Source organism: Spodoptera frugiperda, chromosome 10 (genome assembly GCF_023101765.2).
Source record: "Spodoptera frugiperda isolate SF20-4 chromosome 10, AGI-APGP_CSIRO_Sfru_2.0, whole genome shotgun sequence".
NCBI lineage: Eukaryota > Metazoa > Arthropoda > Insecta > Lepidoptera > Noctuidae > Spodoptera > Spodoptera frugiperda.
This window is the reverse complement of record NC_064221.1, coordinates 7,596,497-7,622,774: the sequence shown is the minus strand read 5'-3', so window position 1 is coordinate 7,622,774 and position 26,278 is coordinate 7,596,497. Positions and strand designations below refer to the sequence as shown.

Below are 26,278 nucleotides of genomic sequence, written 5' to 3'. Positions count from 1 at the left end.
ACATAGCTGTGTAATTAGCAAGTTAAGTTATGACTCCTGTGTAATAAAGGGTAAATCTAATGTCAAACAACAAATTATACTCAAGATAATTAATCATCTTTTTTTAATTATCCTTCAGTAACAATAAATATTTTCAATTTATTATTTACATCATTATTAACAAGACAATTACCTCATTTTGATGCACAAAGTCAGATAGGTAAAAACAAGACATTAGCGCATCGTGTCACATCTTCGTAAAACCTTAATCTTTGACACTTTGCTTTACCGATTAAGGTGGAGAAGATACGACGCGTGGCGACCAGTTATTTGTAATGAATTTATCAGTATTACTTAGTAGCTGTTATCCGGCCACAGATTATAATGTTATAATATTCAATTTTGTGTATTAAATCGCGGGTTTAAATTAGGTTTTAAGTTATATTTTTGGTGTTGTAAGTGTGTAATAAGTAGCATTGTTTGTGTGTATTTTTGTTTGAAGGTAAGTTTTGTTTTGTGGCTTTATTTAATAAACATACTGCATTAATATAATTCTCGGCTAACTCAAGTAGATTAATGGAGAAAGCTCTATTAGTTTCGAGTCACAGAGGGACTTCTTCATCATGAGAAGCGTGCGCCAATTTTTAGTAAATTAAATATGTCTCCCATACATTACCACCAGACTTTTCTTGAATGAATTAGCACTAAATTTTTCCCAATTATGTTGTTAATTTTATTGATATAAATTGATTGCCTTGTTGGTCGAGTGGCCGCACGTATGACTGCCGGGCAAGGGGTCTCGGGTTCGAATCCCGAGTTAGGCAAAATATAACTAGGAATTTTTCAAAAATTTTACAGTAGTAGCACGGAGTCTGGTATTGTGCTTAGCATATGGCAATAGGCTCACCGTCTATTACATGGGACTTATAACAAAAATGGTGAGAAGTGGGTGTACATTGTACAGTGGTATTACGTTAGTAGTCAAACAAGAAAACGATTTTGTAACAAAAAAATAGACGCGTCACAATGCCATATTTAAATTAGTCAAATATATAGTAAGTAGGTACCTAATTAAGTCAAAATGTTATTGTTCATTCAAAACTATGCAAGTACTTTAAAAGGGAAATATACATACGCACTTATATATACTTTATACTATAATATGTATGTAGGCATTGTTTTGTTTGCATTTTTTCTCATAGTTAACTTGTTCAATGACCATAATTTTTGAATTGTACGTCATTGTTTTCAGAAACTGTTTGACGGTGGTTGTGTTCAAAATGTTTGACTATAAATATTTAAGTAAAGAAGAGATAAAAGGATTTAATAAGTATAAGGTAAGTAGAACATTTATTACATATCAATTTCTCCTGCGTCTTGTCGTGTCTGCGTTTATAACATATACACACAAATTCACATACCTGTGACACACGAGCCAAAACAATAATTTGAAGACAGTTTGGCACGTGCTACTAGCTTCACTGTCAGACAGACTGACGGACAATTCGATTTTGACGTTTAAAAAATGCCTTATTAAGAATTTATTTTAATATATTATGCTACAATTAATAGCAACAAAGTTTATTTATAAGTCACCTGATGAATGGAATCGGAACCTAATTGCACTTGCAAGGTTGCAACAAAAGCAGCAAGAACACCAGAGAATTTTACAACATTGAGATTTACGTGATCTATGCGCACTGTTCCATGTCAAAAACTAGATAACACGATTTCAGTTTTAGTCAAAATTATCCTAAACACATAGAATAAACAAACTTTTGTTAAAATTAAAAGGCATCACGTCATTTATCACCACACCGTGAATTATTTTTTCTTATTCATTACTGAAATACCACAATGTATTTTTTAGCTTTATTTCTATTCTATGAACTTCATATTGCCTAAGTAATGTATAAAAACCAATTTTAACTGTGACATAAAAGTGTTTAGTTTGGGATTTATCCGATAATCCGATATTATTACGTTATCTACAAGTAAAATATCTTTCTCAATAACGATGTTTTATTTTTCAGTACAGTGCGATAGACACAAGCCCTCTCAGCAAATATGTGATGCATCCAACATGGAACACTGTTGTCAAAGTAAGTTTAACTATCAGCTTGTAAATGTTTTAACATTTATGTTCTTTGATAGCCAAATCTACTGAGAGATAAGCAAATTAATAATCGATCTTTAACCAGAATCTTTGATTGAGATCGTTTTTTGGATATAGTGTATACAGATCGATCAAGAGTTTTGTACCCTTTGTATGAGTTTGGTTTACGTTGAACGAAAACGAAACGAGAGCGCGCTCGGTGCTCTGATTGGCTGGCGCGATTGAGCCAACCAATCAGAGGATGTGTTCTCGTTTCGATCTCGGTAATCGTGAAGCAAAATTGTGCTAAGGGAGTACCCTTAGTACTAGTTCCTAGAACATTATCGTGTCCTGTCGCATTTCTGTAAATAACAATAACGCCAGATGCAAGCTTTTTCATTTGTTATGCCTGTAGCTTGTGAATGATGCATGAATTCGTAAAATGACGCAACATGGACAGTTACCCTTAATGTCAATTAATTTTATTCTTACAGTTTATACCAAAATCAATAGCTCCGAATCTGATTACCTTCGCCGGGTTCCTATGCATGGTGGTAGCAGTGGTCACTCTGACAGTGTATGATTACGACTTCTACGCGGTCGGCGGCCGGCCCGGAGTGGTCGGGTCCGGGAGTGAAGTACCTAACTGGGTGTTTACTATGTGCGGGGTGCTTGTATTCTTGGCTTATAACTTAGGTAAGTGATTGTATTGACTGATTTTTATATGTATATTGGGTTAATGATGAGAATTTGAGAAATATAACAGCAAAAATCGATTTCTAATTAATCAAATAGATTTCTTGGTCAAGAAAAATGTAAAGAAATTTAAGAAATTGGATTTTCTGATGTGGTGGTGCTGTGGTAGTGGTGACGGCTGAGTACAGTATACATTTGCCACCAACGTCAGTCTTCCCGCGCGGGTGTTATAAGTTCCAACTTTACTTTTTTTTACGGAAACTCATCCAATGAGGCGAGATGTGTTAGACTCACTGACAAAAAAACTACCCCGTTCCTACTCCTGCTTTTCGAGCTGGAGCCCCGGTAAACCCACTAGGTAGTCCGACTAAGGGAGTGAAATGACAAAAACTGGGCAAAGCTATACAAAAATTCCTTGTCTGTACAATTTAAAAGCTTGGTGCAGATAATCAGGTGTTTATGACCAATTTCAGCTGTATAATAATTAAAACTAGTTTGACACAGCAATGACTAGCAGAGGTTCCACTAACTAATCTAATGCAATAGAACTATTTATCCTCGTTGTAACCTGTGAATCACATGACCTTGAACTTGCGGCCACGTGTGGTGACTCTGGCTGAGGTTACGTGTGTAATTCGTACCCCTGTCTCTTTGTTTATTCTTTTTAGTAATCTGTGCTATCAGATCGACTTTTGGAACTAAGAAAGAGTTAACTAATCAATTTGATTGCACGGTTGGCACGGTAGCAGGGCAACAGGCTGCCGCCCAATGTATAGCTGGTTCAATTCCCGCATGAAGCAGGTCTTTTTCAGTTGCCAGGACCAAGATTGTACCAAATTATAAGAGTCGAAGACACAAAATATATGATTTTGGCTCTGTAGAATAAGTAGTTTGAATGAAAAAATGTCAACATCATTTCAGCCATACATAGGATGGCTTGATGGATTCAATACAATATCTCTTTCAATGTTCATCGATGATGCACTCTATGACCTTGATAAAATCGTTTACTGCCTTGTTTATCCCTATCTTCCATGTATAATAACCAGGATTGCATAACATTTAGATGGTATCGACGGCAAGCAAGCTCGTCGTATCGGTGTGTCGGGGCCTCTGGGCGAGCTGTTCGACCACGGGCTGGACTCCTTCATCGTGTTTCTGGTGCCCTATTCTCTCATCTCCGTTTATGGCAGGGATCAGGAGTACTCCGTGTCTTGTTTTAGGTGAGACTTGAAGAAATAGCTTTACTGTTTATTTTTTTAATGACGGATGACTTAACAGATTATGCACCGATTAAAGAATTTTATTTTTCCTAGTCGAAGGCAAAATGATTTATGCTAAATCCCTGTAGAGTAGTCAGTTTCAGTGCATCCTATGACATTCTTAATAACTTCTAAGTGTGTCGGGTTCGATATTAATTATGAACATCAAGAGCTCACGCACCGCTTTTGCGTTGCACTAACCTCTAGACCTTTCCTAACTCCCTAGTACCTGGTTCCTATGAAGTAGTGATTACACACTACAGTTGTCTAATACCTGATTTCTTTTGTAGAGGCTTCCTGATAGTAATCAGCGTGGTGATGAACTTCTACGTGAGCCATTGTGAGAAGTACAATACTGGGGTCCTATACCTTCCGTGGAGCTACGACCTTAGTATGTGGGTATGTATGTACCGTAATCTACCTATACAAATAACAACACCACTTAAAAACAATAAAATAGCAAGAAAAAAAAATATCGCAAAAAAGTTGAGCTCAATGTATAGCTTAGGTGTACAATGTGTATACTGTAAATATGATTTCTATATTATAACTTTCGTGAGACACACTAAATTAATGATTATGTTATCGGTTTACTTACGTAACTGTTTGTTGAGGAACTCGACTAGTAGACACACGACGCGGCGTGTGTCGCGGAATGCTGTTCATGAATATGAGCCTCTAGCATGGCTTGAAGCTAGTCGAGTTCCTCGTCACACAGTTACATGAGTAAGCCGATAACATTATAATTTATAGGGATTCTCGTTATCAATTGAAATATAATTACTTATTGCTGAACAAAGTCCTCTCTCTTTTAGAAAAAGTTTTCCCCATTATATTTTTTAAATAACACTTTTAAACTAGCCAACAGTGCAATCTATAATAGACTCTATATCTTACTAAATAAAATTCTATTTCCCAGGCCAGTGCCCTACTATTCCTATTCCCAGGAGCGTATGGTCCGGAGTTCTATAAGTACTATGTGTTCGGTGACGTCACATTCACACAGGCGTTGGAAGCGCTCATACATTGTATGGGATTCATCACTACCTACCCTGTTGCTGTTTATAATGTTTATTTGTGAGTATTGATATAATTATATTTTAATGTTATCATCTTCTATTCTACCTTTACTTAACAGTGAGTACTTAGCCTATGTACAGATAGCAAGCGTTAAGCGCGCGTTTTGATAACTACCTACATGCATTTTATTCAGCCTAAAGCATAGGTCTAAAGAAAAGGTAAGTATGTGGTTTATTAAAAATATTTTTTTCCCCATACTATAGTATGTTCTCCTTTGTCCTGGAGTGCGTTTATAAACATACACATGTCACCCAGATTCTGAAGAACAGAACAGAAACAACAATCTGTGGTTCACAAAGAGTTGTTCCGTACTCGAAGCGAACCCTCAACACGTGTACGGCAGTCAGTTGCCCAGCCACCGCGCCAACTGTGCAGTCAATCGGTTTATTGATTTCCATATGGGACATTGGAACTTGAAAATTTGCATGAGAAACTGGTACTCTTTAACCTAATATCTATTGCAGGTCAAACAAAAACCGTACAGGCAAGAGGTACCCGATCCTGCAGGCGACGAAGCCAATCTGGTCTATGTTGGTGATGACCGGTGCTACCATCTACTGGGCTCTGCAGTCACCCAACAACGTCATCGAAGTGTACCCCAGGGCCTTCATCTTCATGTTTGGAACACTTTTTAGTAATATTTCTGTGAGTATTTGTGACGATAATGAAGAATACCTACATCTAGACTATACAGAGTAATAAAGAAAATTGTTGTGTCTATTTGTTATATTGTAATAACCGCTTTTTACTACATTAATATACATAGGATATAAAATAAACCAAACAAAGTAATATAAACCAAAATAACTTATTTTTTAATTTTTTTCTGCCTGGCTGTTTGTTCTGGCTAATCTCTGTAATGGCTGGACCGATTTGACGAGGCAGGCATTGGTAGGTAGTTGATATACTAAGAAGTAACTTAGGCAAAGTACCTAATAACATGGGTCAGTGAGGTTAGTGGGCCATAGACCCAATAAAGCACAAACTGAATCTAATACCGTGTCTTAAGTCAATAAGAATAGAAGATAAAATCGCACAATTTTTTTATAACATGAGTGCTCTATTTCATATCTGCAAAGTAGACTAAACAAGCGAGGTCAAATTCAATGTAAAGGTTACGTACGACAGAAAATAGAAAAAAATAGATTTTTTGAAGAAAATGAGACTGCTATTGTCTTGTTTTTGTATCAGAGTCATGAGCCAACTAATTGTGTTTTTGACAGTGGTATTTACAGCCGACTCTTATTACACTCTGACTCACGTATCGGTTTAGATAAATAATGAAAAGTGTAAAAAGAATTTCTTTGTTTCTATGTTTGCCTGGTATACTTATAGAAAAGATGTAACCGCAGATTAAAAACTATCATCATTATCATCAGCCTCCAAGTGGCCACTGCTGACCAAAGATCTCTTCTCACACGGAGAAGGTTTGAGCATTAATCACCACGCTTGCTCAATGCGGGTTGACGATTTCAAACTTATAAGTCTAAATTATATGGATTCCTCACGACATTTTCCTTCACCTTTTATCAGTGGTGTCTAAATAATCTTAGAAAGTAGATATGACTCGGATAAACAACACATTCGTGCTTGCTATTGTCTTAATCCTCCGGGTCCCCACGACTAAAATAATAATCTAGATCAAAATCAGATTTCAGTTTTTTTTTTTGAGCCAACCAAATGGACCCAAAACTATACTAAACTATAATAAATAATCCAAACATAGTCCTAATCCTAAAAGAAAAACGAAGTGAAATCGTTCTAAAATATAGAATTTCAAAATCTAAAAATAACACTCCGTAGATACGATCCGAAGTTCGAACTCGAAACTTGATTCACGTCAGGCAAATCCATTTTACATACCTTGTATATAGATAGAAATTTTACAATACTCCATACTATGAATACTTTATCCTACCACACTCATAGACTGCTTATACAGTACAAAGTTCAGAATGTTTTAAATTACAAAACATGTAACGAAATGCCGAAGCATTTTGTTGAACTGAGACTATGAGTTTACCGGCGCCATGTGTACTCATAAATATTCATGCGATTTTTTTAGGAAAAAATATTATTTATAATAATAACTAGTTAAGTAAATATACTATATGAAACCAGATTAGGTAAATAATAATAATAACTGTAACTAAAATATTTATAACGTAAAAATACCTTAAAAGAAATAAAAAGTAACTTAAAAAATAATCCTCATCAGAGTCATTAGGTATCATATGCCCAAAAGACTGGCAGCATTACCACGTTAAATGAGAAAAATTCAAATCATGCTTTTTGTATAATACCCATGTAAAAATTGAATGCCCCCCATTTTCTGAAAAAGTATGAAGAAAGCCATTTAATATAATAGGCGGTAATTTCCTATAAAAAAAATCTTACAAATACGATGGTATAAAATCTAGGATGTAGACGAATCGGTTGCAATAATAAGATTAAATATTATTCATCAGACACTTAATTTCTTATAAGATATTCTAAAATTCCATTTTTAAGCATAGGCCCTAATATTATACCTTGCGGCATCCCAAACTTACGCAAAACACTTCCTTCAGATTTTCAAAAAGGGGATCATTAAATCATGACCACTATCTAATCCTATATCGTATTCCACAGTGCCGTCTAATTATCGCTGAGATGAGCCACAGCCGATGTGAGCTACTGTCCTGGATGACCTGGCCTCTGCTTGGAGGGATGGTGACGTCTCTCTATCAGCCTCAACTAGAAGCCATCGTTCTTCATCTGCTGTCAGCCCTGTTTCTATTTACCCATATACATTATGGAATTTGTGTGGTGAGTTTTTAATAGTTTGTATGTCATTACTTTTTATTTACTTATCGTTTTGTTTGTTTAGCTCAAAGAAGTGGATTAAGGTATGGTTTATCTTTTAAACTGTTTTAATAGTAATTTACTGACAACTAATGAAGATTTTGTTTTTAAATAAAAAGATGAGTTAGTCCATTGTCAACTTCTCTTAGGAAGTCCTTTTTATATCTGAGAAAGATTTTTGCTAGCTTAGCCTAAAAAGACAATCATACAGGAAAAGCAGGGCAGATCTAATAATTTCATAATATTAAGCTATAAACCAAGATAATTAATACAAAAGCTCAACAAATAATAAAGTCCTATTGTTCCAGGTACGACAAATTTGCAACCATTTCAAAATAAACTGTTTCACAGTACCAAAGGAGAAGAGAAAATAAAGTGTAAATAATCGAAATACTAACGTAAGCGTAATGTAATAGTGTTGATTTTCCATTTTTAGTATTATGTAAGAATAAAGTTTGTTTGCACCAAAACTGTTGGATTATGAGATAAGAAAGATTATACTAACCTGCCTCCCGATCCATCCCGTTAAAAGAATACCAGGTACAGAGTAAAATATGACACCACGGCACAATCTAATTCACAAAATAATACGTAATTCAATACTGAATAGCAAAAAAAATGAGCAATCCGACATCGCTGTGCGAAAAGCTGCCCAACCTCCTCCGTGTGTTAGAGAGAGACGACCATATACAGTCGATCGTTTACGCAGCTCCGTCTTTAAATTATACGTTCTCATAGCCTTGTAGCGCGCCGAGAGATTCGTCAAATGTCGGATAGAGCACCAACTGCTGTTACATTTTCAACCTTATGTGGATCTGGTGTAAGTATAATATGGTTTGCACCATTTATGTTGTTGTGGCGTTTCAAATCCGATACGAAATTTAGTAATGGGGGGTGCGCGACATGGACACCGAAGTCAGGGTTTAGAATTTCAGTACAGCTTCGGATAGCTGCGAAGCGCTGCTTTGTTAGATCTCCAATTGTTTACAGAACCGATTTTTTTTAATATACACCGCGACTATAATCGCTTATATGAATTATAGGAACCGGATTTATTTAAGAAACCAGATTCTTAGTTAGAAACTGACAAAAGCGCACTAAACGACGCAACAGTATAATATTACAAAGAGAAAGAATTAAAAAATAAACTTGTGACTTGTGAACTTTGTGTTTGAAGTGAGTGATATAAATTAAAATAATAATTTAAACTGTGACATGAACGAAGACATATAAAATTAATATTAGGTAAGTGTTGTGTTTGGTAAAGAGAAATTAACAGATATAATAAATTCCTGTGGTGGTGTGGCAAATTGGCATGATAATGTTTAATAAGAAATTAATAAATACCGCATGCTGGATGATGTTTTGAGTAAAGGAGATAGATTTTGAAAAGAACCAAATGTTTTTGAGACAGGTGACATATTACATATTGACGAAGTAAATGTTTTCTAGAAACTTATAGCAAAGTTGTTGTTATTTAAATGCGTAGTTCCACGATTAATTGATTTTAATAGTCTTGTTTTGTTTTTACTCAAACAAAATAATTAGAATGATGTTGAATAAGAGATTTTGGTAGTGATGAAATCTGAATAGGTACTTGTTTCGACGCCGCCGTTAGTATTTGAAAAAGTGAAGTGGCTTAGTGCAAATTTAATAATAATATAGGTACAGAAAAATCTTCAAATATCCAGTCTATTGATACACATATTTCAAGATTTATCAAAGAATAAGAATAAAGCTTTTGTTACTATTGATATCAATAATATGATATGCATAGATGATAAAGAATGTTTTTATGATAATACACGTTAAAATAATAGTTTATTCAGTAGCTAAAATTAATTTATAAGATTTGAAAATTAAAATAAAGTTGTGCAACAAAAATGTAGCCTATATCTCAAAATAGGCTAAAGATAAAACATAAGAATATAAATTGAATGAAATTATAGATAAGAAAATAATATGAATTAATGCAAAACCAGAAACAGACATTTGGTCCGTATCTTAATGTTTTCTAAAAAATCTGTGGTCATCTAAAGAATTTGTTTTATTTTGTCTATCTATGTTAATAGTCATTTTATAATTTTATTGCTATCAAAGAAATTTCATAAAAATCATCTTCCGGATTCTTTGAATTATTCGTAGTCAAAATTAATAAAGAAAAAATTACTATAACTCATGTCATGGTACAAAATTGAAGATTTTTATGTCGGAATGCACTAGGCATCGTCACCAAAATAATTAATTTAAAATAAGTGAATTTGCTTAACCCACTAGGAATAAATTTTTCTTATAAGAAATTCTCAAAAATTATCTGACACGGAAAGAGCTCGGATCTATTAAGTACCAATTTTAATTTAAAGATTTTGTAGCCTCCCTTTGTTTGTGCTTTTGATTTTGGCTGATTTGTTTTGCTATCTATTATTTTTAAATTGATTAAAATTTGATTCCTTCACACTCATCTCTAAAACTGATAGCACTTTTAATTTATCCTTCTTTTTAAATATTCTTATCCGATTGGTTATTGAGCAAAAAATGGGACCATGAATTTTATTCTGGAAAAATAATAATTGCTCGTATATGGTACAAAATCAGTACCTAATTGCACATAATAAAGACTCGTTATTCGCATGAACTTATTCACAAACTAGTTTCACAAGTCTAAATCTTCATATCCATCAAGATTATAATTACATGCATAAGCCCGATATTCTAAATATCTAATCCATCTTTAAAAACGAGCCTTAACTTTACTACCTTAACTTATTCAACTCTAATTTTATCATCCATACCTCCAAATCCTGATTCCAATTACCCAAAGTCTTCAGCTTTAATTCATAATAAAACCTTATTAGGAGTATCTCCACTTGTAACATTCTCAGTAAGTTATGCAGTTATTAAAATTTTAAATTCTCCGTTTTTATCAACATTTATATCAGTATGTTATCGTTTGTAATCATCTCTGAAGACATGACATTTTGAAGCAAAAAGATTGTTATTGGTATTAAAATCGTAAAAACAAATTAAACTGAGTTTCTTAAATAGTTTGGTGTTTTTTAGGTTGTTCAGACGAAATCTGTTTATTGGAGCGTCAAGAAAACTAAAATGTAAGTAATTGTAGTTTAGGCCCCTTGGTTAAACGCATATTAAATTATGGTAAATTTAGGCTCTAGGACATCTTTTACGAAGGTTTTTTAGTTTAATTTAACGTTTTTGCGTAATGAATAATTTAAATCATTTCTTCGAATTTCAATCTTAAGACAAACAAAATAACAAAGACTTTGTTAAGTCCCTTTTCTGTTTTCTTTCCAAACATACAATATATCAAAGTTCAGATGGAAATAATAAAACAAATGATTTGGTAAAACATAATCGTCGGTGAGACAATAAAACTGACTGAACCCGACGGATCCATATTACTCACTTCCTTTACGACTAAATGATTTATGTTGTTGTTGATATTTAGAGCTGTACACACAAACAAACGAATTGTAACGCTATTTGTATTGTAAAAGTGACGATTATTAAATATTTGTAGAAATACTGAAGTTTGAAGGTCAACAATTATTGTTGAATCAGAATAATTTGGATAGGACAATAGGTGTCATAGCCGTCGCCATTGAGATGGCAAAATACTGGAAAGATTGCTTGCTACCGATGAAGATGTTGATAAGAGAAAACAGAAATGGATTCTAATTTCAGAATGAATTGTTTGGGTAGTTCAAGTTGAGCTGTAGTTCTAATTTATTTGAAAACACAAACCATAACACCAATATTATACAAAATTAGAATTCGAGCTCGCGAATTTCGAAACACAACTGCGTTAAAAATATAAATGGTTAATAATTAATGAATAGAAAACTTATGGTAACAATAACGATATATTTTTATAGGATAGGTAACACTAACCGGGAAGAAATAAGAGATCTTATCCTAACGGGATCCCAAAGAGGACATAACGGTGCGTATCCCACAAATGGTCCAAAAGGGTAAACCGCTTTAAAACAAGAATTTAAATAAATGGGAAAGATTTTCCACGGTTAAAGTCTTATTTTCAAGTGCATTATGTTATGTTAAGGACCAAACTAAAAGTACCCTTAACCGTACGTTCATATATTCATGAGCCTTTTCATGCGAAAAGGCTCATGAATGTCTAGAATTCAATGCGTAAATACTCTAATCTCGTGTAAATACTAGAATGAAATCTAAATGATTACTAGAAGAAGACGAAATGATAACATCAGATGTACACAAAAATGCAATTGCAAAAGTAGAAGAAATGGCAACAAAAGAACGACCCGAAGCAAATTATGTGAACTAAAACTGTTCATAGCAAAATTATCTCTTATAATTGTTAACGGTATTATGTTTATGAAATACCAACGCATGTATTTTGGAAACGGTTCGTAGTTGGTGTAAAAACTAAAGCAATCGTGATTGATAAACATTACGAGGTGGCACAGTTTATGGACAGAATACATTTGGGAATTAGTTGAACAAGTTATACTTTGGTGAGAATTTTAATTGTGTGTGAAAGGTTGTGTTTGATCTGAATGAGTATCTAACTTGCTATGTAGTCTAGCTAGGAGGGCATAGGCTTGTATGGCATGATATTGTATTTCCCATAAAAGTAGGTAATGTGGGAGATGAAGTTCATTACAAACTTTTGTTCATGGAGAAGAATAAAACAATAAAATTTTTGTTTTATATATCAGCAATACATTTAGTGACTATATATTATATACTATTCTGTATACGATTTCTACATTGAAATACCTCTTTGCACTTAATATAGTTGAAACTATAACAAAACAAAAAGGAAGAGAGAGAGACCAACAAATACAGAAACAAGTAGCAAACGAATTACGCATTCCGTGTGTAGGCTAGCCACTGCCGGATTAGTACAGGTAGACTGATAAGGAGATAATGAACAATACGCTAGAGATCGCTGATAAACGGCAGCTGTGTGCAAAGGCTTAAACGAAAGTTTAAGCAGATGTGGATATTGAGATCATAATTGTGTAGAATTGACATTCTGGATTTGCAGACACACACCCAAATGTAGAGCTAAAATATTATAGAAAAGAAAGTGGTTGGAATAGCCAATCCTTAAAATTTCTTAATAAAATGTATTCTGATTTGCGTTTTTAACTGACTCGTGTGCGATTATCTCTCGTTTGGTTGAACCGATTTGATGCGGTTTTCAGCGTAGTAGTTATCAGACTTAGGAGAAGGTTTTAGCTATTTTCTCCCGACTTAAAAAAATTGAGGAATGCCCAACTTTTGAGCGCTGTTACCTTTTTTTAAGAGGTTTATTTTAATATGATTCTCGTGGCTGGACTTTCCTTTGACTTGAGAAAATGCTGAATTCTCGTTGAAAATCGGAAAACTAGAAAAATAAAGGTTAGTTACAGCTACATAGGTACAATCCAATACCTGTAAGATATCACTTCGCGTTTAACAGTTACTTGGAACCCATCAATCCAAAAATTTCGTTCAGAACCAAGTGTGTGGCATAAATGCCCTTCGATTCAATGAATTTTAATACAATTAATATTAAAATTTAAAACAAAGGGTTGCTAAGTGGTCCGGCGATGCGTAGCGGTGGCTCTGGTTCTGCGAATCAATAGCTTTGCTTCACCCAAGTCGGGATTATTTAGCTTAGTCAAGCGTGATTTAGGGATGGGGTAACTAACAATGTCGATATACAAAACTCTATCGATGAAACTGACCATATGCGACTATTTAGTGATTTACTAAATCGCAATAAATATGTATTTAGTAGTATCTAACGCATATAAGATCTTATCTACGACATCTAGATCTATATAAAATTATGATAAGATCAATTTAATTTGATTTTAGCTAAATTCGTTTTTAATAAGTAGTCATTGTTGCGCAATGTTAAAATAAATTATTCTTGAGACTGTCGTCAAGTTAGAAATTAATATTAAAAACTAAAACATCACTCTATTCTAGTAACTCTTTATAGTTTTATATTTTTATGTCTACCGGTTGCCTGAAATACAACTTTACTATTATTTTTAATAATATCCTCACGTGTATTTTTACGTGTTTTACAAACGAGAAAATATTTTACAACCGAACAATAAATCATTATAAGAGGAACCATTTTGTTTAGGAATACATATTCATTTCTCACATGTTTAACGATTACCGGACGGCATTAAACCTATAAAATTAAATATTGTAGAATCAAATGCTGTCATAAAAAACTATATTTATGTAAATAAATATTATTACGGTGTTATTACATAATATTTAAATTATTTTTTTGCACATACTTTCATAACTTTATTAGTATATTTCGTTATACTACTTGTACAATTCACACAATAACGTACCATTGAATTAAAGGCAATATTTCGCTTGACATCCCTTCGTTTGGTCCCGCACACATGACACAGAGCCTTACCTTACACACACACGCGTCAAAAACCATCGACACCCAAGACTATCGACAAGTACACATCACTAATGTCTCGTGCCGTAAAAAGAGGACAGTGCACACTTCATTAATAAAAGTTTAAATATGCTGAGGACGTCGTTTTGGCGTGCACATCGGCTGGTCCAGGGTGTTCGGTTACATGCATGAGGAGCTCACCACTCCAGCCTGGAGAGGAGTGAAGGAGTTAGAGTTAATGCACGACTATTGGCTTGGACACTCAATTATTGCCATTTACTGCTCATTAGCAAATGATGTTCTATTGTTATTTTTTTATTTTTTATTTTTGGAAGATTTGTTTTTAGTTGCACTTATAAGTGCTAATCGTTATTAGAGATAGCGTAATTCAATTAATAAGGTTCTATGTTTTATTCTTTCATATTAGTTGATTTTGAGCAAAACTTTTCATACGTTTCAGATGCGTATAATTTTAGTGACAAGTTTTTTTACATTCTAGACAAATGAAAGACTGAATTACAAATGGCAGTTATTAATAATATAATACATATAACTAGGCAAACGTCGAGTACCTACTGTACAAACAAAATCTAATTTTGCTGAATTTACCAAAAGTAAAAGATTTTGCAACAGATACTTTTAAAGCTCGCGGTGTGCCATCCTCCTAAAACTCCGCTAATAGAAACATCATTCAGAATATGACATCAAGAAACAACGAACAATCCACTATCCAAACATTAGAAATGAAACCGAAAAGCGATTGCAAACGGCCGGCCGAGTTCGTTGCTTCTTTTTTTTTAAATTCGGAATTCGTGCTCACAACACCCGCATTGTACGCGGCCCTGGCACTTCCAAGAATGATTTCGTTGCCAGAGCAGGACACAGCTACAAAAACAACACTAGAAAGAAAGAGATAACGAATATTAATTTTATTTTTCTTTTGGTTAATCTCCAGGCCACATGTGGCGATTGTTCTTGGACCTTACGGTCATTCTTTCTGATGGCCCGTCTCTTTTATTTTGTCGTGTGTTAAAGGATATGGTTACTGAACATTTTGGGGTGTTATTTTAATTAATATGTTGTACCTCACTTGTTTATGTTCTGGTTAGATGTGATTTGTCTTCAAAATTCTGATTTCCAAGATACGAGATGGTTTATGGATGACATTTAGGCCTCGGCCTCGAATTTTGCGGGCAGCGGGGCGGCGGCGGCGCGGGAGCGGGAGCGGGGCGGCGGCGGCGGACCCGTTCTCGAAACTAGCGGGCAGATCGCGCGGCACTATTGTCGAGATATTTGTTTTTATGCGAACGCAATTTTTTGATTCAAATCCTAACGGGTCCGATTTACTGTGGGCCCTATCTATTAAATGGCGAGTATCGAAATTATGAAGAACAGAGACAAAATCCCGACAAATTCTACGACTACACTAGAATGAGTGTAGAAACAATATTCTTGAAACTATCAAGAGTGATTTCGCTTTAGTCTTCAATATTCAGTTCGTTTTTTATTTCTTCCCATAATTGGTTAATTTTTCTTCTATTTTTATGACATCTTTGCTGTTCCGTATGGGTGTCCTCTCAAAGATTGCCGAAATCATTTGCTCTTGCACGTCCGAGGACATTTTGATACGTCAAAAAAAAATGTCTTAGTTTAGTATAATACAATGCAGACGCGCTACGCAGACGTTTTTTGGCTCCGTAAGTCCCGGATGTTTTCGAAAACCTTTTGCCGCTCCGCGCCGCCGCCGCCGCCGCCCCGCTGCCCGCAAAATGAGGCCGAGGCATGGTTATTGACTCACAACCATATTTGGTATGTGAAGCAATTAGTCGCGGGTCCGAGATGTCCTATCTATTAAAAATATTACAACTATTTTGGCGCCTGTAGACATATTATTTAAAAATTCGAAGGCTATAATTTTGAAATATGACATTTTTTTGCAAATAATAGGAAAAAGTGTCTTAATGTGAGTATAAAACGATGCGGCGCCTAGCAAACGTTTTTAGGCTCCGTGGGTCCGATGATTAAATCTTTATCCCCGAAAGGGTAGGCAGAATTACACGTAATGCCACTATACAATGTGCAGTACACCCATCTTTCACCTTTTATGTTATAAGTCCCATGTAATGGAGGGTGAACCTTTTGCCATATACTAGGCACAATTCTAGACTCCGTGCTACTATTGAGAAATTTTCAAAAAAGCCCAGTAATACTTTGCCCGACCCAGGAATCGAACCCTACACCCCTTGCCCAGCAGTCGCACTGACGACCACTTGACCAACAAGGCTAGATGTTTAAAATTTAAAATACGTCGATTTTAAACTTGCATGAACGGTCCGTTTGTCACTAACTACTGGTTACCTCATAACTGTTTAACTATGAATTATTGCTCGGTTAAACTGAACGGATGTTGTACTAGTCGTCGGCATTTAACCTAACAACACAAGGGTTATTTTGTGATTAATCATAATTATTACAACATTTTTATTAATTACTCTGTTCCTGCCTGGCTTGTAGCTGCTTATAGTCAAAGCCTAAAGCATCTGTTTTCTCAAAACGTTTAAATAGAAATATTTCAATATACAGTCACTTTCAATATTGTGAAACTAATGATGTGTTTATAGATTTATTTTTGATTCTGGTTAAGACTTTCTACCTTAGAGCAGTTGAGAAAGGGCCTGAAGAAAGATATGAAATTTTGTTTATAACTAGTTTATAGAATGGTCCTAATAAAGAACCCTGTGGAATCCCTTTTAATTTGAATTTAAACAACGTGTAGCGGTGTATTTCAGCCTTTCTTGTATCTTCATTATTTGAGTAGTGGAAATACTCGACTTTTAACATTCAAAAGTGTCTTTCCGATCAATTTGAAATAAATAATTTTGAATTTGATAATTTCTTTCGTCAGCAATACTGTAATTACGTTTGAAACGTTTAGTTTATAATGAAGTACATAATTGTTGATAAAATTATATCCACTGTTTACAGCAGAATGTTACGTACTGGCTTTCAGTTTATCAAATTAAAATTCTATTCAGTTTCTCATAATATCAAAATGATATAAATTTCTCCGCGACTAATATTTATGATCCCTTCAAATCATCATACGAGAACTATGTTTCATTTTTTTCATCATCCATTTGTCCTCTCATACATTCATCTGGACAAATTATAAATTCATACAATGTACTAGGCTCCCAAAAATGTGTAAGAGGTCGACTCTTCAACAGTGATAACGATCTGGGTCCCTTTCAACATGGCTAGTTATCGTCGCATCTGATTCATAGCACGGAAACTTTTTTGTACACATGCCTTTTATTCATATCTTGATCTATTTTATAAGCAAGCTTGGATTAGATTTGGATTTGTATAAAATTAGCTAGTTGTATTCAAAATATTTTAGTAATACCGTTTGATGATAGTTTTATTGTCAGTTGTAAGCGTTTGTGGCAGTAAACATTGGAATGCTCAAACGATTGAGTACACAACAAAGATCTAAATTGACTTGATTTAATGCAATCACAAATCACAATACAGCTTCACGTGGGAGGTTGAAAATCACGCAATAGCTGTGATTCAGAATAATTGAAGAATGCGATTGTTCTAAACATTATTAATTCAGGACCAAACCACTTCAAAATTCGTCCCACGCAGACGTTTTGGCAGCAATTTGTTAGGGTTAACCAATTCACGAAATATTCTTTTTTTTTTCTCTTTATTTGTTTTGGAACTTTTAACAATAAGTTACGCTAGTTCCATCATAAACTAATCTAATAAAGTAAACTTACAAATTAATCAGTGAATATACCAATGCAGCCTCTGGCGACATTGGTTTTGTTAACATAAAATTAAATATACCTACATCTAATTTATTTATGTTGAGTTTACTACACAACGCACTTCTTTCAGACTCATTCCTGACACACTCCGTCAAGAGGTGATAAACATCTTCTACTTTGTTATCACAGACTAGACAGTAAGGAGATTCCACCTTCTTCATCAGATATGCAAAGGCTCTAAGCGGCATGTGTCCGGAACGAATTCTGAACGAAGTTACCAACATTCTGCGACTAACTTTAAAATCACTAAACCATGGGACCCGAGGAGGCTCAGATTGGATGGTTTTGTACCATAGCCCTTTGTCTTTAGATTTAAACATTTCTTTCCATTCATTATAGCAATAATTTTTGAATTTGGGTAAAATTTCTGAAAAAACTGGTAAAATATAAACTTCTATGCCTGAAGTTGCTGCTATCTTAGCTAGTCTGTCAGCCTCCTCGTTTCCCTTCAGACCAATGTGTGACGGAATCCATTGTAATACTAAGTTAATATTATTCAACAGAATTGTATGGATTTTACGTAAAACAGCAAAGGCTATCGATACACCTCTCTGACCAGAGGCGCATCGAGCCAAATGCTGGAGTGCGCTCTTGCTATCGGTGAATATAACTATATTAACGTGTTGAAATGCAGCAACGTAAGACAATGCTTCAGAAATAGCATACAACTCCGCTGTCATTATAGAAACATTAGAGACAAGTTTAAAGCATCCACTAGTTTTAGTGGTAGCATCATAAAAGGCGGCACCAATCTGAGAGCTCTTAGACCCATCGGTAAACAATTTATGCCACCCATTGTATGTGTAGTTTAATTCTTGCAAGATATCAATTCTTAAACAATTACTCTCACGAAATATTCTAATGATGTAATTTGTAATAGTCAAATAGAAATCACGAGTTGTACTAGTGTAATATCAATCAGAATTTTGTCAACGGTCCAAACATTTTTTCTGTAAACAAAACATGTCACGTAGACCTACATATCATAGTAGGTATGTAATACTATCCAAAAACATTACGTCTTAGGATCACGTATCATAGAGAACCGCCATAACTTAATGAGTCAAACCCCACAAATCTTACTAGGTATTTATTCACCTCGTTGCAAAATAGTGACATCATCACGATTGGTTTGCGACCACCAGGCGAGCATAACCTGTGAGCGTTAGGTGTCTTGCTTGATATGGGCTCTGTAATGTAAACATTTCGCGCAATGCCTAGCAGGTTGTGATCGCCTAGTACTTTGTGCCTGAGGTGGTGCAACGAGTCTGCAAAAAACAAAAATGTAAACAAGTTCTTTACGAGTCGACTTGCGAGGTAAGCAGGGGACAATCAGTGAGGCTTATAAAACAATATTTGAATTCTTTGAATACAATTTAACAAACGAGACTGCATGCTTGGTACAAAATGGGAAGAATGTATTGTTGTAAAACGATTTAGCTAGAGTGGGAAGCGTGGAAGTATTTATCAAAGTATCTTTTTCCATTCGAAGTAACTTGAAATGAACACAAAATGGAATCACTCCGGAGCAAATTGCTCTTAAGTATAGCATTCTTGTTCTAACTTTTAATTTATCATCACACACGGAAAATAAAGAAAGCGTGGGTGAAACTACAATACAGAAATGTTGAATAAAATAGTCAGGAACTATGGGCAACATACTTTAAATAGAGTCAACCAATAATCCAGTACAGAGCGATAATTTTCAACATTTTGCATAATCTAAGTGTTCAGGCTTCTCTCTTAAATTATTGTAGAACGAGTCACCACAGTCGCAAAGTAGAATTTCAATTGGAAAACAAATAGTAGATTGAGGTGTAGATAGTAACATTGTTGCAAAGAATTTATTGTAAAAAGCAGTTACATACTGTGGATTTTTAATATAAATTCTACTGCTTTTGAATTCTTGAAGAACAATTTACTAAGCGATCAGTATTAAACTAAAGAGGTATACGGACAACATAAGTTATCCTTTACCCAATTTGGTAATTTTAAAGACAGTAATCGTTCTTCTTTCAGTTTCCACTAATGGCATTGAACTACTGCTGGACTATGAACCCCTAATACATAAGAGGCTTTGCCATAATGTCCAACGAATACAAAAGGTTTATCAGAGACCGATGCTGTTCTGTCTTTATTCAATATGTAGTCCCATAATCGGCCCATCATATTATGGAAAGAGTATTTATTTAGTTACGAGTAGAAATGTATATTCTACAATGACATCAGAAAAGGCCTTCTTATAATAATTTTCATGAATGAAAATTATGTCAATTTCATCCGTAGTCCAACCACCCACTACACCTAGTAAATATCCCACCATTTTGGGAGACTCCGTCCATAGTCCGAGTTGAATGACATACCAACACTATTACAGTACAAATCGATACAGAATATCGTATATCGATAAATCAATCGACTCCTTATAAGATTTAGCTCTATTGTTACGGTTTCAAATGTCAGAAATTATTGTGGAACATTGCTGGCGCCATGCCTGTTTCGTACTTGCGTGGTTGGTTGATCTCTTTAATGTTCATGCTGCCCTAGTAACTTGGATGGCAAATTCATGTATGACTAATATTGAATTTTAATTTTAGTAACTTTATGGGCATTTGTCAGAACATTTTGTATACAATCTGATCAAGATGTTAAATTTTTAGGTAATTTCAAAGATTACGTAGACATCATAAAAATTATCTGATCTTGCTGAAGTACTTAATATAAGCTGTTCTTTCTTTTTTAAAAAAAAAAAAAAAACACATATGTGTTCGTTTTATCTTAAAAAAATATCTGCAAAATTACAACATACATCAAATCAAGATACGTATGAAATATCCGGTACCATTACAAATATTACCATCAACACAATAGGAGCATCCTGCTTACCCTAAAATTAAAAGCAAACTGTACGGGACTATGGGACGATCTGTCTACCCAAATTCTATTGTCCCAATACCAGAATATACCCATTCTGGTACGGAAGGGGCGTGTTCGAGGGGCGGGGCGACCGACCGAGACAGAAAGATGAACCAGCTGTCAAATGTTAGGGAATTTAAGTGGAGATACGAAGATAGAATAGGAAAGAGAGATTCCTGTTGATTCGTTTCAAATTTTTGTGTTCGCTGCCAATATACGATGTATTTTTGGCTTCTATTTTGTTTAGGCACATAGTGCTTACATTGTATAGCTGGAGAATTCCAATATTTAATGCTTTCATTGTTGAAGAACGGAGAATATTTTATGGATATCTTCGTATGTCAAAATATATGCACTGAACTTGAAAGATAGTCTGAATGAATAAATGAGAAAGTTTTCTTTTTAATTATTTAAGATTCGGAGGATGAGATAAAGATACAAATCTAGTTTCCATGAAGATTAGGTACCTTCTTTAAGTACTATTAGATACTACTTTACAATGTTGAGAATAAAGCAGAATGTGTTGGCTCTGCCTACCCTAATAGGAGATAGGAGTGACTATACATATGAATACTTACAGTTCAAATTGATATTAAAAATAGTAAGTAAAGTTTCAGTATTTAGTCAAACATGATACAAAAAATTTCGTAGCAAAATATTCGTAGCGCGTAGCACTGCAACGTAGACAGGCGTAGCGACATTAAAACATTACAATGACATATTAAAGAATACAACATTAAATAAGTGAAAAATAATCGAATAAGTCGGTAATGGAACTTAAAACCGATTAAATTCTCTAAAGTCAATGCAATTTTTCATTGAAAGAATATTTTTATGCGTTTACCGAAATCCAAATCCGAGTTGTATCCCAAATCGCATAGAATAAAATAAAAATATAAGTAAATTAGCTTCACTAAAATATGCACAGTATTAACATACCATGAATTAGTTTGATAAACTATAAAAAAGACATAAAATGTGAATGGATACTAATTTTATTGACCTCATGAGAAATGAAAATAAATTATCTTTATATAATGATCTAATTCAAAATGAAATAAGTGCCTACATTTTTCTAGATAGGAGTGTTTAATGAGAAGAATATGAAGTATTATTAGAGTTTTTCTTAGTCATATTGCTGTGATAATAGAAACCGACCCAATGGCTTATGGCTGCTTATGGCGCGTCGCTCACTGGTAAGTCGACGTTGCGCCAGCGGCGGCGATGCGGCGTCGCAGCACAGGCGAGGATAGGACTCACGATCGAATACTCAAACGCTACTCAATTTAAAGTTGTACTTAAATATCGTGCTATCTCTGTCATTTTATAAAGAATTGATAGTGACAGAACTACATTTGAGAGCGTCAAAATTGAGTAGCGTTTGAGTATTCGGGCATCAGAGTCTCAGCGTAGATTCGACGCGCAGCCAGCTATTCTTCTTTCCCATTTTACGTAATCCATTCACCATGTCGTCGTCAGAAGACGAAGACGTATTCGCACTGACTGAAGCCATCCATAGCACTCATCTTTCTATATAAAAACATAGCTTCGCTGAGTCCGTTTCCACCAGTGCTAAGCTATGTGTACCAATGCTAGTACGCCATAGACTTAAATTAGTTTAGGTTAGTTAGGTTAAACATTTTTGGTTAAATAACACACTTAAATTTTAGGTCAAATACTAACAAATAATAACAACAAAGTGTTCAATACTACCCATTCAGCAAAGACGTAACCAAAGACGCTGACTAAGCAAATAAACCTCTTCGTTCTCATGTGACCTTGGTACCTGACTTTGACATTCATATCAGTAGCCGATCACTGGTCAATTTGACTGGAAAATTGACCACAATTGACCATATCTATGCTACCAAGCGTGTGTTTTAAACCAATAAATGTGACCGCAGATTGGATATTTAAAAATCAATTCACACGAGGTATCAAATTATCAAATCAAAAAGTCGGCCATCTTAAAATTATGTTAGACGATTCGCACGCTAGTTGCAATTTGATTATTGTCATTTATAATTTAAAATATTGATTAATATAATAATATATCCGTGAGATTGACCTTGTAATTGATTTTTAAGACGCTTTTTGAAACTTAATTTAGGCTCATGACAGGCTAATTGAATATTTATGTCATAGGCTAAACTTGTTGATCCGTGGGAAAACATAGGTAGGTATAATAAATATATTGACAGGTAACTGAAGCTTCCTTATTGAGTTCAAAACGTGTCTTGACTTTAAATGTTTTGATGACAGCATATTAGGTGTAGCAGAATAGTAAAAAAGGCGTGCGAATTTTAGACGAGAAACTTATGTCGCGTTCGAATTTTCAATAGGTAGTGTATCATATTATTTTACAAGAATAAATAAGTAAATAAATTCTCATGCTGAACTACAACTGGTTTAAAAAAATTACACCGGAGAGCCCTTAAGCTTTAGTTTTACTATAAAAATTGCAGTTCTCAGACAATTCTCTACAGTGGCGCTTAACTGGAGTAAACATATAGCTATCATTCCCTAAAGCTTATCAGTCTTTAAAATACCAGGGTAGCAGAATAACTGAAGGAGCTTATTCAGCGTCTTTGAATGAAGAATGTGCCTACTGCCCAACTAATTGTTTGTGATGCAAACTGCAGTAATGATAAGGTTTACGATTACAGAAAAGTCTCTTTGGACTGCTGAAGTTTTAGTACCATTGTCCGTGGGCAATGGTACTAAAATCTAACCATAAATTTATTAGTATTGAATTCAATTACAGCGTGACTCATTTTTATAAAATTAACTGTTTGTTAACGTACTTTTTTACTAGAAACATGCTATGTTACGTTGCTTTGGATGCGTTTGGCTTCCACCGATCTTATTCCTTGGTACACATAGCTTAGTACTGGTGGAAACGGGTTCAACTAAGAAGATGCATACTATGGATAAACGGTATGGATGATTTCTCTACTATCGATACATCGCATACTCAAGCTGCGCATCTTCCTTGTGCAGCTACTTTGCGACGGCACATCTTCATAGAAAACGGTCCTATATTCGTAGTTTCACAGCTTAGCTATTACATCCTCGCAGCACATCTCTCGATACCTTTTGTACTTTGAGCAACATATCCTTCAATTAATTATTTAATGAACTACAAAAACTGAAATAAATTGATAATAAAAAATAACAAGGCGTATCCTTGTACCGTTCAATTAGTGAATTCACCTCAAAACTTACAATAATTCGGTACTTATGTAAATTATCCCAATTCCCATTTATTTTTCGAAAGCAGTGCTGCCAATAATAATATTTGTTGAATAATGATTATTATTGGCAACTGGCAACACGGATTAAATGAGAATTGATGAACGTAGGTACCTACTTTACTGTACTTAGGTATTTATATTTTTGGAAAACAAATAGGATTGTAAGTTGCGTGTTTTAACGAAATAAAATATGTATTACACGATTTTGACACATTCTGAAGAAGGTGTCTTGTTTTGCTTGCGTAAGAGCCCAGCTAAATTACTTACGATTGGTAGAATTATTGTTTGTCTATCCGCGCATTTTTCTATTCAAACTTTCTTTCACTGTACTCGCTCATACCTTACTTAGGTTTCACACGATACGTCTTTTTCAGTGTCCCTGGTCTCTAGTGTAAAGAACCGTTATTTTATTTCATCAAAGACTCTCTTTTCAGTCTTATTACTCTTCAAAGTCTCCACATTTATACTGCCATAGTCTAACCTTCCTATTCAGCCTCTTCTTTAAAAATCATAATGAGTGACGAAGAAAGTCCGTACAGAGCGTTTATTAACTGTTAAAATAAATTTCACATTCCTTAAAAATAATTCGCATACCAACGCCAATACAAAAACAAACAGCACCTACAATCGTTATTCCAAATTACTAAAAATCCCTTTCTCGATGTTACCGATTATAATCGATTAATTTATGCCTAATATTCGACTCGTCGATTTTATCGGGAGACCGGTTGGCGACCCGATCTGAGACCAGTTAGTGTCGTGTCATATAGTGTGTGTACCGATGTGCTGTATTTATGTTTACATGTTTCGAACAACAATAACGTCTGTTTTCGTATAAAAATGTCGTTTTAAAATAGTTTTGTGGTTTGTTATTGTTTTTTGTGGTAAACTAATGTCACGAATGGGGTTAAAGATTGTCACCTGCTAAGGTATTTTTCAGCCAGAGATGACATGGCTATGCTACGAAGATGTAATAGCTAAGCTTTGTAACTATGTGACCGTTTCCCATCAGTGAAGAAGATGCGCAGCTCGAGTATGCGATGTATTGACCATAGCACGCATCCATTGCGCGCACCTCTCCATATAAAAACATAGTTTGACTGAGTCTGTTTTCACCAGTACTAAGCTATGTGTACCAATGAATATGCTTGGTGGAAGCTAAACGTATCTACAGCAATGTAGTATAGCACATCTCTGGTAGAAAAGCACTCTTAGTTTAAAAAGGTTATTAGGCGTTAAATAATAGAGTTTCGATTTGGCGGAGACATGCACCGTCTCCTCCGCCTCTCATAATATGTGCTAGTGATCGATAAACTGGGTGTTACCACGTTACCAAACAAAAGTTTGAAATACTTTGAGATGAGGACAGAAAAACCGAGGAGGTTTCCCACGATCGAACGACAGTTCAGAACAGTAAAACAGATAGACACAATAGTCCTACCCAAAACCCATATTAAATCCCATAACTATTTGGTATTCGTAAATGAATAATAATTCGAAACATGAGGTAGCCTAGTACAGAATCTGGAAACGGTGTTTCACCCCCGTGTCATAATACCCTTGGTTATTTGAGATTCCGGTCGTGTCGAATCAAGAGAGTGAGGGAACAGAGTGCACCTGTATTTGCACACATGATTGTGCACTATAAGTCTTTACTGTCGATCGAATGTCAAGGGGGACTTGCCCAAGACAAGATATTGACTATCCTTTTTCAATAGCAAAAAGCGTCAGCCCATTACAAAGTCTTTTCTCATTTAGTATAGTAACCTTTAAGTGACACCTGACAGTAATCGAAACGAGAGCTCGATCGGCGCTCTGATTGGCCGGCTCGAATAAACCAACCAATAGTTTCGATTACTTTAAACGTAAAGTAAACTCGTACTAAGGATATA

At 34.7% G+C, this 26,278-nt stretch overlaps 2 protein-coding genes across 2 annotated transcripts in view; both read left to right on the top strand.

Moving 5' to 3' along the window:
* Positions 1-282: 282 nt before the first annotated feature.
* On the top strand, positions 283-8,426 carry LOC118277617 (ethanolaminephosphotransferase 1-like). The gene is made up of 10 exons (XM_050696453.1): positions 283-481; positions 1,232-1,316; positions 2,013-2,081; positions 2,569-2,770; positions 3,837-3,993; positions 4,323-4,431; positions 4,952-5,109; positions 5,577-5,757; positions 7,744-7,920; positions 8,265-8,426. Exons 2-10 carry the CDS (start codon positions 1,260-1,262, stop codon positions 8,328-8,330), a joined length of 1,176 nt encoding a protein of 391 aa, XP_050552410.1. The 5' UTR covers positions 283-481; positions 1,232-1,259; the 3' UTR covers positions 8,331-8,426.
* A 453-nt stretch (positions 8,427-8,879) lies between these two features.
* Positions 8,880-26,278, top strand: part of LOC118277606 (eyes absent homolog 2) — a 57,130-nt gene continuing 39,731 nt past the window's right edge. Inside the window, exon 1 of the mRNA XM_050696449.1 lies at positions 8,880-9,201. The gene's annotated coding sequence lies outside the window, so the exon portion shown is untranslated. The remainder of the gene's footprint in view (positions 9,202-26,278) is intronic.